The following is a 17649-nucleotide window of genomic DNA, read 5'->3' as shown; positions in this document are numbered from 1 at the left end:
TCTCTTCAAGAGGAATCTTGATGAGTGGATGGGAGATCGTAGGTTTACCCCGGGTATCACTTCTGTGTCACTGTTAGACAGAGGCACAGTATACTAACCTCGAAAAAGGGCATAGCAAAATAAATTTAAAATGGGTGGCGAAAGCCAAACACATTCTGGCTAGGCTTATTAATGCCCTAGGGCAGATAGCCTAGTATGAACCTATGAACATGTGTAGAGGTCACTGTAAATGGAGCCACCTGTACTGAGCCAGAAAATGCAGCAAACTTACTGGCCAACAAGTTCAACTCCAACTTTACCCCTCTCCCACCTCAACCTTCCCTCAGGAAATACCATCAAATATAACTCTACCTGCTATCACTAGGGAACGGGTCCTTAATGCCCTCTCCAAGGGAAAGGACACTACATCAATGGGCCCAAAAAGTATCCCAGGATGCCTTCTAAATAACATGAAACATGGCATATCAGGATCTCTGGAATTACTATTTAACTGTAGCCTCCAAACAAGCTTTGAACCTCATGAATGGAGAAAGGCAACAGTCATCCCTCTCCACAAAGGTGGGCCATCTACAGACCCTGGAAACTACAAACCCATAAGTCTCACTAGTCTCATTATGCAAAGCCATGGAAAGAAAATGTCATGGAAATAATCAGTAATGATTTAATAAACCTCCAGACATTGGACCCAACCCAGTTTGCTTTCAAGGGCAGATCATGCCTACTCAGTCTGGTGGACTTCTTTGAGAAGGTCACCAAAGCAATGGATGAGGGCAGAATAATTCACAATGCTTACCTTGACTTGGCCAAGGCATTTGACACAATACCCCACTCAGGCATTGTTGACAAACTCAACCGGTTAGGTACAAACCCTTATGGCACCCTGTGGATAGCCAACTAGCTGATATACAGGATCCAGAAAGTTAGAAATGAGTCCACCTCTACAAAGAGGCCGGTCACAAGTGGAGTCCCTTGGGGATTGGTCCTGGGACTACTCCATTTTGGCATTTACTTCTCTAAAGTCAAGGCCAATGTCACAGGCCTCTGGTGACTAAATTTGCATACGATTGCAAATTAGGAGCTGTCATTGAATCCCACACACACATTCTGTAAGAAGGGCTGACACAGACATACAACTGGTGTCAGAGCCATGCACTAAAACTAAATGCCAAGAAATGTGCAGTAGTAGTATTCTACAGGAAGTCTTCCACCCCTGATGACGGGGACTTGGGGACACACCTAGACAGTAATCTAGCCTTTGACCATCACATCTCTACAGTGGTGAGGAAATCATTCTGTGTTGCACAGTGTATAAACAAAGTATTGCATCTTGTTAGAAGGAAATCATTATTCCACTGTATTCGACATTCATTAGACCTGTCATTGAGTACAATGCCCCCTTTGGTGTGTACCTAACCAGGCATATCCAACAATTGGAACGTCCACAGATGTTCCTCTCTAAAAGAATAGATGTAAATAACTAACGTGGCCTATGCAAACCATCTCAAGGCCCTATCCATGTATTCGGTCTCCTACAGGCTATTGAGGGGAGATGTATGCATGGCATACAGAGCATTCTCAAACCTTATTCTGATGGACCTCCTGCATGTCCGCATAAACAATATCAGAAATACCCATTTTAAAGACTTAAACCTTGCCTGTGACATAAATAGGACCTGCAGGAGAGACAAGTATGTATCCCAAAGACTACCCTTCCCTGGACCAGGCTCCCCATCCTTGCACAGCAGAGTTACTCCCTAACCCAATTCAAGTGTTACTTGGACAGTTGAATGGGGAGCAGGAAATTCAGCCCTGGTTTGGAACCTATATCTCTAATGGACACAGCCTGTAAATGGTTAATCTCCCAGGCTTCTGCTTGTAAATGTTTATTTATTTATTTATTTTTATTTATTTATTTACATTTGTTGACTGGGAAAGTCCAACTGGACACAGGTCCGTTTTCAGTGGAGGCCCGGGGAGAAAAGCTCCACATCAAGTATTACTTAACATTATACAATTAAAAAACATTGCATTTAAGATAAAACATTAGTCCATCTGAAGACGTAAGACAAGAATAAAACATGGATGTAAAACAGCTGTAGAACGTAGTACAATTTTAAAATATGGTGACATATACTAAACATGGTTACAAATGTAGTTGAGATTCATCAGTGAACAATTGATGCAATCTGTTTTTGAGGTACATAACCATTAGCAGTTGTTGCTACAAGAAGGTAGCACTATGTGGTAGGTAGCTGGGAACATGAGTAGCCAAGCTTGCTATATGAGTAGGTTGTTGATAGGGGGCCGAGAGAGGTAGTGGGTGGGTGGAGTGGATGGTATTAGAGGGGGGTTGCAAGGGCATGTCTGGCAAGTTTTTAAGTGGGATTTTAGTAAGGATTTGAAGTGGGTTCAAGAATTTACAGAGGTAATTGAGGGTGGGAGGGAGTTCCTGAGTTTGGCTGTAGTGTAGGAGAACAATGCTTCTTCAGCAGAGTTATTGGCTTTTGTGATCTGTAGGAGTTTTTTGTGTCTGGACCTTAGTGGTCTTGTGGTTATATAGGGTTGGAGTAGAGTCTACAGGGATGGGACTTTTAGTGGCTGGTTTATTAGTTTGTGGGCAAGTGCGAGTTGAAAGAGGTAGGGGAGCTCTAGCCAGCCCAGTTCTGCTAGTGAGAGACAGTGGCGAGTACGATAAGAAGCCCCTGTGGCGAATTTGGCGATTTTGTTGTAGCAGGTTTCGAGCTTATTTAGGTTGCATTGTTTAAGGTTAGTAAATATTGGAGAGGCATAGAGTAATGTGGAGATAAGATGAGAATTTGCTACTGAAATTTTAGCTGCTTTTGGTAAGTAGATGTTCGTGTGTCACTGTTGCAGTCATTACAATTGGGGTTATCCTGCTGGCAGGCTACCCGCAGTCGGCCTGAATTCCAAAGTCTAGGTCCGGCTTTGTTTGCAGTCTCCTCCTTCCTGACGTCAGTGCGCCAGGGGTATAAAAGATGCAGCCGACGCCATTTTCTTCAGGCTTTCTTGCCGCACGGTGCCCAAAGCAAAAGCAGTTTGCAAGTGCCGGTCGTCCAACTCCTGAGATTTTCAAGTTCGAATTTCTGATCCAAAGTCTTCATTAAAAGCTAAGTACCCCGTTGGGGAAACTTTTTTTCTTGCTCCAGACTGATGTCAGAAAAAGTTAATAATTGTTTTTCTTGTGGGAAGCAAATACCTCATAAGGATTTTCATTCTTACTTTATTCCTTGCCTAGGCCCTGACCACGACGTTGCTTGATTTAACCAATGCACTATTAAGCGTCGGTACGATTTTGCATTTCATTACTTTGGCAGAAGATTTAATTATTATAATGCCGTCGGAACAGCCGACTACCGGAGTTTACAAAAAACGCAAAGAAAAGGACAGGCATCCGAGGTCCAAAACCGACGAGGCTTCTTCTAGGCCAGTCGCCGATTTGCCGGTTCTCAGGCACTTTCGCAGCCCCCGACGACTGCTACTTTAGAGCCACAGGCCGATACCGACTCCCACGTGGAGTCAGCCAGGCCTACAGAAACTCAAGGTATTGGACCTTCGGAAACCTTTCCCTCAGATGGGTCCGGAGCCGCTGAGCAGGCATCGGCTTCTGAGGGCGTTTTCAGGCCTACACAATTATATGTTAAAACGACTTCAGCTTCAAAGGCAAAGACTAAAGCAGCTTTAAAGACAAAGAAACAAGTACAACAGCCCCATGGACAGGCCTCCATGCCTGATAAACAGATGCTCAAAATGGCCGAAGACCTGATTACTTTGATCAGGGGTTCTCATCCCCCTCCTGACAAGAGGCCTAGGCAAGAAATAGAATATGAATCTTCAGATCAGCTTTCCATTTCATCTGATTCCTCTTCTGATCAGGAATGTTCTCTTCCTCCTTATGAGGATTCTGATGCTGAAGAATCTATCCCCTCAGCTTCTCCTCCTGAGGATTATTCTTTTGGGGAAACACTGCATACCATGAGGGAACATTTCCACTGGGAGAGCCAAGATTACTCAGAATCTAGGAAAAGGCTCAGAGACTTTCTTTTACTGCCTCAGCACACGCCCCTTGCTATTCCACCTGTGCTAGACATTGTAGATGTATTTTCAGAGTCCAGTCTGACTCTTGACTCCTTACCTCCAGCTCCTGTTAAGCCAGACAAGATACTGCAGGGTTCCAGACTCCCACAAATTTATTTTTAAAAACCCTGCTGCTGACCCAGAAACTATCTCTCAGGGTCCCAAGGGGGTCAAGGCTTCCACTGCAAAAAACCCTACCCCCTTTGACAGAGATTCCACGGCACTGGACAGATGGGGAAAAAAGATTTACACTTCTGCTACCTTGGCTATAAGGGCTTTAAATTGTCAGTTTCATATGCTTAAATATCAGCAATACATTATGTCACTACTTAAACAAAAAATGTTGACAGATTCTGAATGTGCAGAAAATAAAGAAATGCAGGATTTGTTGCATGCAGCTGAACAAGTTGGAAAACATACTGTACAATGTGGTTTTGATTCTTTGGCGGTCTCCTGCAGAGCCGCTGTTACAGGTTCTGTAATTAGGAGGCATGCTTGGTTAAAGGAACAGAATCTGCCTGATCATGTTAAAGCAAAATTATTAGATGCTCCATTACAGCATGATACCTTGTTTGGTGTTAAAGCAGAAGAGGCGGTGAAGAAAATGGAGGACAAAGCTAAATCTATGCAAACAGTCAAGGATTTCTTACAGGTACAGCCTCCAAGATTTAGCAGACACTGGCCTACAAAGAATTGGTCCTTTCCAGTGTCAGACAGGCCACAAAGAGGCAGATACAGACGTCCTAGAGGCAAATCCCAACCCCAAGGCTCATACAGGTCTAAACAATGGGGTGCTTCTACCTCCAAAAGCGGAGAAGACAAGTCACAGCCATACAGAAAGCAGTCCCAATGACTTCCCCCTGCCAGCGCCAAGCACTTATTCTCTGGCAGCTCCTTTAGGGGGAAAACTAGCATTTTTTTTTCTCAAACCTGGCACCTAATCACCCAGGACAAATGGGTCTTGAACATAGTGTCACAAGGTTACAGGTTCTACTTTCACACCCTGCCAAGGGCAAACGGTATGCCAGACCTGCCAAAAAATCAATGGGCAGAGGCACAAAAGCAAGTTTCATCCCTCATGGACATGAGGGCTATTCAGCAGCAAGTACCACAGCAAGAGCAGGGACAAGGATTTTACTCAAGACTTTTCTTGGTGCCCAGAAAGGTCAAAGCCTGGAGGCCAATACTGGACCTATCTATTCTAAACACATACCTGGATATTCCAAAATTCAAAATGTTGACTCTGCAGCAGCTTCTGCCCATGTTGGGCAAGAAGGCTTGGCTTGTAACCTTAGACCTAAAAGAGGCATACCTGCATGTCCCAATCAGACAATCATGCAGAAGATACCTCAGATTCATAGCTGGCTCAACGCGCTACCAATTCTCTGCACTGCCCTTTGGCTTATCTACTGCGCCCAGGGTCTTCACAAAATGCCTGGCACCAGTAATTGCATTTTGCAGACAAAGCGGAATACAAATATGTCCTTATTTGGACGGCTGCCTTATTCAAGCAGAGAACAAGGACATACTACTACAGCATCTGGCGTTTGTAAAAAGATTACTAACATGCCTAGGGTACACAGTAAACGAAAAGAAATCAAAACGTGTACCCTCTCAAGAGATACTATTCCTGGATGCAAGCTTAAATACAACTACCCAGATGGCTTATCTCACGCCAGACAAACAAAGGCAACTGACTACTTATTTCAAAATGTTGGCAGCAAGCACCCAGTTAACTGCAAGAAAAATTCTGCAGGCTTTGGGCTTCATGATATCCTGCATTCTGCTAATTCCATATGCAAGACTGCATATGAGGAAACTACAATGGTATCTAAAAAGTGTTTGGAGTCAACATTGCCCCAGCCTGGAAACAATTACTCTCATTCCCTGCCTGCAACAGGAGTTTCGATGGTGGGCAAAGGCCTGTCACCACAACAAGGGGCAGCCATTCACCATACCCCCAGCCAGGCATTGACAACAGATGCATCAGATTATACCTGGGGGGCCCACATGGCAGGAAGATGTATTCAGGGCTCATGGTCCGCAATCCAAATGCATCTACATATCAATCAAAAAGAGATGTTAGCTGTTCAAAATGCCCTGACAGCCTTCAAGGATCTACTTCATCCAGGACAACTATTGATAAAGACGGACAATACTGCAATCATGTGGTACATAAACAAGCCGGGAGGCACACATTCCTACCCCCTTTGCAGACTAGCCATGACTTTGTGGGACACAGCATTGACTTACCAAGTACATCTGCAAGCACAATTCCTGCCAGGAAAGATAAATACTCTGGCAGACGAACTAAACAGAAACCTCTTAGATCCCCACGAGTGGAAATTGGATCCACAAGTCTTCAACATGATAACAAGGAATTGAGGATGCCCGGACATGGATCTATTTGCCTCCCCTCACAACTGCCAACTACAGAGATTCTGCACAAGGACTTATCACAAGCAAGCATGGAAAGTGAATGCTCTATCTTTCAGCTGGAACAACTTAACAGTATTTGCCTTTCCCCCACTGCTTCTCCTCCCCAAGGTACTCCTAAAGGTCAGACAAGAGAAGTGAAAAATGATACTGATTTCCCCAGACTGGCCCCACCAGCACTGGTACCCAATCCTAAGGAACTTGACTCAATGCCCAGCATGGACATTACCTCAAATTCCTCACTTACTGACCCAACAAAACAATCAGATCCTGCACAGCCAACTCAGGACCTTAAATCTGGCAGCATGGCGGATAATGTAGCTTTTCAAAAACACCTCTCTCTAAGGCGGTGATGGATGTTATCTTGGAGGCCAGGAGGCCCAGTACCAGAAAATCTTATGCAGAGAAATGGAAGAGATTCTGTGCTTGGAACCAAGCACAAGGAATTGACATGATTGTACCAAATATCCCTCAGATTTTGCAATACTTAACTGAGATGCTAGAAAAAGGCCTATCCTTTTCATCAATTAAGATTCATGCCTCTGCCATTTCAGCTGATTACAATACAGAGCCACCTATTTTTTCTCATCCTTTATTAAGGCAGTACCTCAGAGGAGCCAAAAACTTACGGCCTCCAAGGAGATCACCAACACCTGCATGGGACCTCAATTATGTCTTGGAAAACACACACACTGCCTCCTTTTGAGCTAGCCGCTACAGCTGATATAAAATTTTTATCATGGAAAACAGCTCTGCTCCTAGCAATAACCTCTGCAAGATGAGTCTCAGAGCTACAGGCACTCATGGCTGTGGAACCTTTTATCATTTTCCATCCAGATAGGGTTTCTCTAAGGACAAACCCCACATTTATGCCTAAGGTAGTGTCCAGTGTGGCCCTCATCCAAACTATTCATTTGCCTACCTTTTATCCAAACCCACACAGAATAAGGGTGAGAAACTTCTGCATTCTTTGGACATACACAGACAGCTGCGCTTCTACTTGGACAGAACCAAAGCTTTCAGAAAGACGGAGCAATTACTGGTAGCATTTGCTGCAGGATCACAAGGAAAGGCTATCTCAAAGCAGACTATTTCAAAGTGGATAGGTCACTGCATTCGTTTATGCTATTCTCAACATGGCAAATCAGTGCCTAAGGGCATTAGGCCACATTCAACCAGCGCAGCAGCCACTTCAGCAGCCTTCCTCAGAGGAATACCAATCAAAGACATTTTAGAGGCTGCAATCTGGAGTTCAGTGCACACTTTTACAAAGCACTACCACTTACCACTCAACTCCAAATCTAGGGCAGGCTTTGCCACTGCAGTTCTGCAGGGCCTCATAGCCGCTCCTAATTCTATTTAGTTCCAGCCTCCCAACCTTAACTTTGGGATTCAACCCAATTGTAATGACTGCAACAGTGAAACACGATGAACATAGTACAGTTGTGTACCTACCATAAATGTAGATGTTCGAGTGTATTCACTGTTGCAGTCCAGGTTACCCACCCACCACCCCCCTTATCTTTGCTGGACCTTATCTGTTCTTCTCTATTCTATACAACCTATGTGGTGTGTTTGCCTGTAGATGAAGGAAACTTGTTATTTACTGTATGCATGCTTTATTGACAAATTTTTAGCCTACCCTTTTGGGGGCACCTGACATCTGGGGCAAGAAAAACTGAAGAAAATGGCGTTGGCTGCATCTTTTATACCCCTGGCGCACTGACGCCAGGGAGAAGGCGACAGCAACCGACACTGGAGCTAGACTTTGGAATTCAAGCTGACTGCGGGTTGCCTGCCAGCAGGATAACCCCAATTGTAATGACTGCATTAGTGAATACACTCTTAACATCTACATTTATGGTAGGTACACAACTGTACTTTGCTGATTTCTATATAATGCTCCTAGTTTTTTGTGCACTTTTTTAATGGTCATGGAAATGCGAATGTCAGAAAGTTCAGTTTGTCTATTTCTACTCCTAGTAATTTGGTGTGTCCTGTAGGATGGATGGTGGTGTTGCCTTTTGCTGTGATAAAGTGAGAGCTGTCTAGGGTACGTTTGGTGGATTGGAAGATTAGTAATTTTGTTTTGTTTGGGTTGAGTATTAGTTGAGCATCGGATAACCAAGTTTCAATAGAGGAAAATGCTTCCTGTGTGACTTTTTGCAGTTCGGGTAGGGAGTGGGCTGTGCAGGAGATGGTTGTGTCATCTGCGTATTGTATGAGTGTGCCATGTGTTGTAGCTGAGGCTAGATTATTTATGAAAATAGAGAGGTGTAGGGGTCCCAGGATGGCCCCTTGGGGAACCCCTGTGGAGACTGGTAGTTGGGGGGATAGGTCGCCATGCCAAACAACTGCTTGTTGGCAGTCAGATAGTTAACTCTGAAACCAGTTGATGACTGGTTGAGAGAAGGATAGGTTTTTGAGAAGAGAGATGAGTTTGTGTGGGACCATGTTGAAAGCTTTAGAGAGTTCTGGGAAGGTAGCTAAGGAGAGAGAACCTGCATTTTTTTTTGTAGGATAGTGTTAGAGAGAAGAGAGTAAGGTGGTGGTGGTGCTATGGTTAGGTCAGAAAACGTGTTGTGTGTTGGAGAGGAGGTTGTTAGCTAGGAGGTGATCTGAGACTTGAGAATGGATGCATCTCTCTAGTATTTTGGAGAGTGGCGAGAGAATAGCTATGGGGCGGTAATTGGTTAGATCTGTGGAGGGGCCTCCTTTGTGTAGGGGAATTATGTGTGAGACTTTCCATAGTGTGGGAACATAACTTTCTGATGGAGATCTGTTAATCAAGAGTGATACAGGGTAGGCTAGAGCGTCAGCTGCAAGTTGAAGGTATTCACTTGGGAGGTTGTCTGCGGCTAATCTGGTGGGTTTAAGTTTAGTTAATAGTTTTATTTTGGAAGTAGGAACAGGAGAGAGAGAGAACGTCTTGCACTTATCAAGGGTACCAGAACATGTCGGAGATTTGGGGTGTATAGCTAGGCTTGAAAAGGCCCTTGTGGCCGTTAGTTCAGTAAACACTTAGTATGAGAAAGGGCACTTCATACCTTGGATGTCCCCATACACCCCCCTCCCTCCAGTCATTCAGCATCAAGGGGTAACAGAAGCTGCCCTTCTTTCTTGGAAAGGGAAAAATGTTTTATTCAAGAATGTTTCTATGCAAAGAAAGAAGCTTCATAGAGACCAGTTTTAGATCTCTTTTCTAAACCAGGTTGTGAAGGTTCCCAAATTGAAAAAATGTTATACTTTCATAACCTGTTACCTGTCGTTCCCCCTTTAAGTTTTTTAGTAACCTCAGATGTTAAGGATGCTTATGACATTCCTATGTTTAATTTTTTTTCTTCTGTATGCATCACACTTTCAGTTCTTTGCATTACCCTTTGGATTATTCACCAAGTGTCTAGCTCCAGTGATAACCTATTGCAAACTCCAAGGTGTTCACATTTTCCTTGTTTAGATGATTTGCTTATTTTTGCAGAGTCTTTTCCAAAGTGTCAGGAATTTCATATTTGGATCAGGGATCTCCTCTTCAGATTTGGGTTGCAGGAGAACATCCAAATGTCTTGTTTGACGACTCCTCACAAGATTGTTTCCTGGAATGATGCCTTGATTCCTCAGTTCAAAGAGCCTTACTGCCACAGGAAGAAATTAGATCTGTATCTGAAATTATTCTTGAGTTTATCCAGTTAGACCTAAACCTTAAAGAAGGGAATTTCTGAGGATACTGGGTTTCATGGCAACCAAGATTCTCAAGATTTCTTTAGCCGTTGATCCATGTGAGAAATTCAGGTTGGTTCCAACATCAAAGTCCCATGTCATTCCAGATTCCTGTTTTGGGACTTGTAACAAGGGAAAAACTTTGGTGGAGAGACCAATTTTATCTTAATTAAGGTCTCCAATTTTCCCATTTTATTTTAATCCAGGTGTCCCATTTTTTTCTTTCAGCACAGTATTTATCTGTAGACACATTGGCCTTTGCAATTGGAGCAGTATCGTTGGGAGTAAAAGTGCAGGATCTGTGGAACAATGACAAACCAAAACACATAAATGTGAAAGAGATGCAAGCAGTAATACATGTTGTCAGCTCTGTCATTTGTGGTCCCTAGACCTATTGCAAGTGGTTACAGATGACACCACAGTAATGATTTACATAAATAGATGGAAAACAGATTTTACTTTCTGTGCAGACTGGCCCTGTTAGTGTGGGTTGTAGTTTTTCAGCATAATCTCATTCTGCAGACATCTTGCATCCCACCAGAAAAATATTTGTCTCAGGCAGGGTTAGCAGAACCAGAAGAGAGAGAGACACTCGAATGGAAACTGAATCAGGGTAACTTCAGTAATTCTTCATTTACTTGCATCATCCAGTCACTTGTCACAGAGGAGCTGGAATGCATCTCAGGACTCAGTGGGCACAAGAAGGCAAGTTAATCCTGAACAGAGCAGTCAGTAACATGGTGCACAGGCACTCATTCACATGTGACACACATGGGAAATTTTGAAAGACTACCATTTCAGCTACAGGACCCGCTTTAAGATGTGGAGGAAATCATAGCACCTGCAAAAGCCTACATGGACACAATGGAAGGGTGTGCAAAACTCCACATAGAAGGCGCTCCAGCCAGCAGTCAAACTGTTGATACAATTACTGTGAGTCTGTAAATCTAGCCATTGAGCATTTGGATTAAAAAAAAAGGCAGTATGTTAAACTTAAGCTGTGCAGTACATGTATGCTGCAGGATAATACAGCAATGTAATTTCCAAAAAAGAAACCTATATAAAAAGTGTTTTGGTGACCTATATGAACACAGTAAAGGAACCTAAAATCCCAGTAGATTTAATTAAGTTTTTATTATGCCTTTATGTTCCACATTAATGGCTTAAAGTAGCTTTTAGAGTACTCAGCTTTTTCCTTTTAACCGTGGTACATTTTTTGTTATAACTTTATTAATTCATAAGTTTCACGAACACTTTGAGAAATTATGTTGTGTGGTTATTGGCAACTCATGAAAGCTAAGCCTCCTCTTACAAATATTGAACCCTTCCTTCACTCAACCCCAGTTTATAGGGCTAGATTTGCATAGCTGAAATGGCCAGAGTGCCAAGTGTGATAGTGTAGAACAGTAAAACTGGAGGCAACACATTGTTTAAAACAGCATTACTGGTTCTGCCCCTTCAGGTATCACAAGATTGTTGTGTTATTTATTGGCAGTACTGTCTTGTCCTCCCCCTCCTTTTTTTTTTTGGAAAAGTTAATTAGTCCATTAATGGGGGATGCTAAAATTAACCACTCAGAATTGCTGATTAAAAGTGCTGAACTGTTATAGTTGAATATCAGGATTTACAATGTACCTTGTGGTGGGGTTACATACTGGCAATGGAAAAATACATTACTCTTACAGTTTTGTTTCAGATGGCCTTAGGGTAAAAAGGATTATGTTCAGTTTCTTTAGTTGCTTGTCGTATGTCACAGAATCCCTTGCAGTGGCCCTAGTTTTCTAGGCAGTGCTTTGGTATGCAGTGGGGAGCTGCAAGTCTCTTCAGCCTGTTTTATTTATGGAAACTGAAGGCTGGAGATTAATTGCATTGTGAGTTGAAGTATTTGTGTATGTGTTGGGGGGGAGGTCACTGCACATGCTCATTGCTCCAAGTCTAGGGGAAGTTTCTACGTTCTACGTGAAGACTTAGGTCATAGCACAAGCTCAGTGAAAGCTGTCTGAAGTCTCTGACTGCGTGTGCCACCATTTTGAGTTGTTACAGTAGGCAAAAAGGATTATTTTACTGCAGGAATAGCTACAGAAATAACACAGGAAGCCTGTGGAACGTTGTCTTGAACATGGATGATTTCAGCCCCTTCAGGTAGGCTCATTTTCTGTGGTCTTCCCCAACTTGAGCTGATTTTTTTTGCAGAGACTGTTGCAGCTGTGAGGTATGTGTTATGAAATATTATTGTCTTTATTAGAGGTGTGGGAGGTGAACTGTTTTTCTTCTAGTGAGCTTGCATGCCCAGTGATGGGCAGTAAAATTTTTGCTTTTGCCAGTAGTATTTTCAGTGTCTATATAGCTGACAAAGATACTAAGTTGGTTGTATCACATATGCATATGCAGAATTGCATAGGCTGCCATTCAGGTGTGAACACTAGTTGATACAGAACTGCTGCAGTTTTATAGATCACTGTGTGCATTTTGTTTTTCTTGCAGTCTGATTACAAACTGTTAATGTGTATCAACATGTATGTGTGGTTTTTGGGGAAATATTTGAGGCTTGTAGTGACTTTTTTAGGGTACTTTGGTGAGAGATTTATATACAGGTTGCTACTGGCTGCTGTTCAAGTGGGTGTGGCTTGCTTTAGTTTTGATACTGTTTTGAAGGCTGTGTTTTTAGTTCTTATAAAATTTTGAAAGTGCTTGCATTGTGAATATAGACTAAAACAAATTAGGTTGGGGTTAAGCTAATTACTTTATTTCTATGAAATATTTAAATACATTGGTACAACAATAATTTTACTAAGGCAAAAAGTGATAATCTAGTCTGCTGGTTTCATTTTGAGGTCTGTTACTAAAAATGCATGGAATGTGATGCATACTGGTATTGCTGTGTAGCTAATATCAGATTGTACCCCATTGAATGGAAGTATTTTTTGAGCGTTTCAGTAGAATTGCTTCATTGTTCATTCTAAAGCAAGTTGCTGAGGAAATTTACATATTTGAAAATGTAAGTAATTATGATTGTGTTAGGCATGGTAACGGGGTTGTGCCCTGTTGATCACTGCCTGTCTTTGCCAAGGTACAGGCACTTGTGGCAGTTCACAGACGTGCTGCTAAGTTAAAAATAATGCGGAGGGCCTAGTCTTCCTTAGATTGATGAGATAATGCTGTACAGAATTACAGTTCTTTTTATTTATGTTTTTATTTTAGTTCCTCTTCTCTGACTAGTGTTAATTGTGTGTTCTGCCATGTCACACTGTTACAAATTTCCAGTGCTAACAGATGTCCGGTGTTCAGACTGCCATTCAGGGAGGAGGGGACTTTGTTAGTGTACTACGAGCCCAGTTTCTCTTAAAACCCAATACGTTGCTAATAGTTACTGAGGAAGTTGGTTCTGCTTGTGTGCACATGCAGGTGGACTGTTTCATTGTATTTATGCAATTTGTCCATGACAGAAGGAGATATATTGTGAACCAGGGCTTGAATTTCATGTGAAGGAGGGGGTGGGTTACTAATTTACAGCTAAGATTTGTTAAGTACTGATACTTTTTTTCTGTTGTCTCTTTTTCAAATGTTGTAGCAAACTGGATTTTAGACACAGTAGTGCATGGGCAAACATAAACTGCATTGCCTATTGGTAATTTGGTTGAGAATAATAAGTACACTAATATTGCACTATATTTTGTTCTAGGATTTTAAATTAAATTTTATTTTTGTTTACAGTAATGGGGAAGAATATAGGTCATTGGACAGCATGGTAAAGTAAGTTAACAGTTTATGCTGCTTCAGCTTGGATGTTGCTGTATAGTCTTCTATAGATAGTGTGCTAGGCCAGAGGTTATTAGCATTTTGGAAATGTACAAGGAATAGAAAGCATTGCAAGTAGTATACAAGGATCATTTTCATGGGATGGTTAATTTCTTCAGCCTGATATAACTAAGCCATTGACCCGAAGAATGATCCAAGAAAAGCAGATTTGTAACAACTTTGTTTTTCTGATGTGAACAAGCCAGTGTACTTTTGCTGGAAGGTTATCAAGCCTGTTACAGAATAATCCAAAGTAAAAGAAAAGAGCACAGAAAAACAAACTTTGTGTACACCGTGTCAGAATGCGCTGATTTACAATACTGCCTTTTTAGCTTAGCTCTTAAAGGAATTTGTGTAGTTCTGTAAGGCAGAGTATCATGGGAGTAGGCAGGAATTCAGCTTTCCTTAAAGCATATTTACATGGTGCCAGCAATCATGCAGTAACAGACCAGCAGTCTGCTCATATGTTTTGTCCTCAGATCATCTTCCCAGATTACATTTTGTATTTTGTTCAAACTTGTTTTAGGAAAAATGTGGCTTGGCTGTAGACTCTTATCAAAGTTTTATCAGGCATTCATATGACATGCTTATTGCCAGCATGGGGTTACACCAAAGCAGCTTAATGTGTGTCTGATTTGTAAAGGTGTGTTTGAACCCCTCCAACTTGCTGTCAGTTTTCCTTTAATGCTGCTGTCTTAAGTTAAATGCAGTGGATGGCCTACTTCTTGTCTAGAGTTGTTCTATCTCTATGGCACTATGCAGCAGGACCGGCATCACCACTAGAACTGAGCCTCAGGAATACCTGTTCTTTGGAAAACTGCTGCTGTTCTTTGTGTTTCACTGTTGCAGTCCTGACTTGCGGGACATCCTGCTATAGAAGCCCGTGGCCGGCCCGACTACCTAAGTAAAACTCTCCCTCTTCCTAAGGGAGCCAGCTGACGCCATGACATCAGTCTTTTCTTGCCATCGGAGCCTAAAGCAGTGTTTTGGTCGGTCTTCACCAGACAGAAGTCTTCTAAAGCTAAGTACCCTGTTGGGGAACACACTTTTTTGATTTAACTCATGTCAGATAAGGTTAACAATTATCTCCGCTGTGGTAAGGAAGTCCCACACTGAGACTTTGTGTGTCACCTGTCTAGGCCCAGATTAGAACGTCCCTAGTTGGTATTTTTTTTTTGCCCCTTTTAATTGTAGGACTGTTGGGGGTAAGGAAATCTTAGCTAGCATCTTAGCCATCTTCTTTGCATTGTTCAATGGCGTCTGCCGGTCATCCTGAGGTTGAGCTCCCTAAGGGTAGGAAGGACAAGGAAAAAAGACCCAAGCTTAAAGCCTCAGAGGACAATCATTCACTGTCTGCCAGTCCTCCAACGCTTATCGCCAAAGAAGGCAAGGTGCTTTCACAGCCCCCTTCTGCAACTGAGGTGGTGGCGCAGGCCTCCGTCGACTCTTACAGAGTTCGACACGCTGTCAGGTCTCTCATCTTCTGATCTGGAGTCACTTAGCACATCTCTGCTTCTGACGAGCAATCATGTACTAGCGATGTTTCTTTGAGGCTTCAGCCTGCATCGGTTCTGCCTTACAAAGAGACTGATGTCAGGACTGCGGATGTCCCTAGGCCCAAGGCCAACGCTACTTCTAAAAAGGGTTTTACCTCCGGTCCTATGCCTATGCCTACCGGCTCCCACTCAGCAGGTTATCAGCAAGACCTGGTCAGGTTAGCTGAGGGCCTTCTCTCCTTAGTCAGAGCTAAGCAACTCCCTTTGGAGTCTTCCCCAGGGAAAAGGAAGAGGGATCCTATCCCTGAAGTTTTCTCTGGACATCCTTATTCAGATGAAGATTCTCATCAGGAGGTGTCTGTCTTTGAGGAAGGACTCTTCCTTACTTCCTTTGAAGATTCAGATTCTGAGGCGAATCTGCCTTCTGTTTCACCTCCCGAAGACATCACTTTTGGGGAAACGCTGCATGCCATGAGGGAACATTTCCAGTGGGAGGCACAAGAATACCCAAAATCAAAAAAGAGGGTTAGGGAGTTCCTTGACCTCCCAGAACACAAACCTTTAGCCATTCCTCTTGTATTCGAGGTGGTAGAGGATTGTTTTATGGACTCTTCCCTGAGTCCAGATTCTCTAACACCAGGCCCTCGAAAACCGGACAGGTTTTACAAGCTGCTGGATTCACATAAATATTTCTTCAAAAAAAACCTCTGCTGACCCAGAGGTGGTCACTCCAGGTCCCAAGGGAGCAAGAGCCAGCTCTCCAAAGAACTCTTTACCTACTGACGAAGTCTACGCTTCTGCTACTCTAGCCACGAGGGTCCTTAACTGCCAGTTTCATATGATAAAATACTAACAAAGTACTTTAGATAAAATGAAGCAAAAAATATCCTCCCTGGAGGACAAGAACATTTCCAAGGAATTGTTGGACCTTTGCCACTCCTCCTTCCAGATGGCTAGACACTCGTTACACTGCAGCTATGATGCAATGAAGGCCTCTAGCCGAGATGCTGTATCTGGCTCTGTCATTAGAAGGCATGCTTGGCTTAGGGAACAGACCCTACCAGACCGTGTCAAATCCAAACTTCTAGATGCACACCTGAATAAGGATTTCCTTTTTGTGTCAAAGGCTGAAACTGTGATAAAAAAGGTGGGAAGACAAAGTATACGCAAACTGTCAGGGTCCTCCTCCAGGTTCAGCCTCCTACTTTTAGTAGTTTTCCCATTAAACACTGGTTCTTTCCCTCTCAATCAAAAAAACAGCCACAGGAAGCCTCTGAGGGAAAGGCCGCAAAGGCAGCAGCAGTCACAAAGGCCTAGGCAGTGGTCCTCAGGATCCCCCCATGCAGGGGAATTCTAGGCCACAGGAAAAGATAGAAGGAAGACTAGGAAAAAAAGTTTATCCCTGTTTAAAGAAAATTGGTCCCTCGTTACTTTAGACTGGTGGGTTCTGAAAGTTATTTCAAATGGTTACAAGATTTTCAAAGAGCCGTTAAGGTACTCTGGTTATCCAGATGGTCCACAAAATCAAAGTGCAGAGGCCCTTTTTCAGATTCACAACCTATGCTCACAGGGCTTCGTACAACCAGTGCCAGAACACCAAATAGGGAGGGTGTTTTATTCTAGGCTTTTGGCACCCTAGTTTAGACCTGTCCATCCTCAGTCAGTCCCTGCTGGTACCAAAATTCAAAATGTTGACTATTCAAATACTTTTTCCTGTGATAGCCCCTCAGACCTTAATGGTCACCTTAGACTTCAAAGATGCCTACTTGCACATTCCTATAGATGTCATGCAGAAGTTTTCTTCATTTCAGACCAAGTACCAGTAACTTTCAATTCTCTGCACTGCCCTTCCCCCTTTGGCTTGTCTGCTGCGCCCAGGGTCTTCACAAAGTGTTTAGCTCCTTTGATTTTGATTTTACATTTGTTTACTGTGAAAGTCAGACTGTGACAGAGCCTATTTTCAGTGCAGGTCCGGGGAGAAGCATGTCTTTGGAATGTAGAAGGTAACCAGGGCACCCAGAAGAAACCCAGGCATATGCAGGGAGGACATGCAGACTCCGCACAAAATGCACCCCAGCCATGAATCGAACCAGAGAACCTGTTGCTT

General features: G+C 43.0%; 1 protein-coding gene across 7 annotated transcripts in view; it reads left to right on the top strand.

Moving 5' to 3' along the window:
• Positions 1 to 17649, top strand: part of RERE (arginine-glutamic acid dipeptide repeats) — a 3515893-nt gene that overhangs the window by 1864926 nt on the left and 1633318 nt on the right. Inside the window, exon 1 of one of the 7 annotated variants that reach the window (XM_044063109.1) lies at positions 12233 to 12390. The exons of the other annotated variants lie outside the window; for them this stretch is intronic. Coding sequence (XP_043919044.1) covers positions 12368 to 12390 — 23 coding nt within the window. The 5' untranslated portion in view covers positions 12233 to 12367. Of the gene's footprint in view, positions 1 to 12232; positions 12391 to 17649 lie in introns of those variants that run through there. 7 annotated transcript variants of the gene reach the window in all.

Source organism: Protopterus annectens, chromosome 2.part1 (genome assembly GCF_019279795.1).
Source record: "Protopterus annectens isolate FY-2018-M chromosome 2.part1, PAN1.0, whole genome shotgun sequence".
Classification (NCBI taxonomy): Eukaryota; Metazoa; Chordata; order Ceratodontiformes; family Protopteridae; genus Protopterus; species Protopterus annectens.
This window is presented reverse-complemented; position numbering and strand designations above follow the sequence as displayed.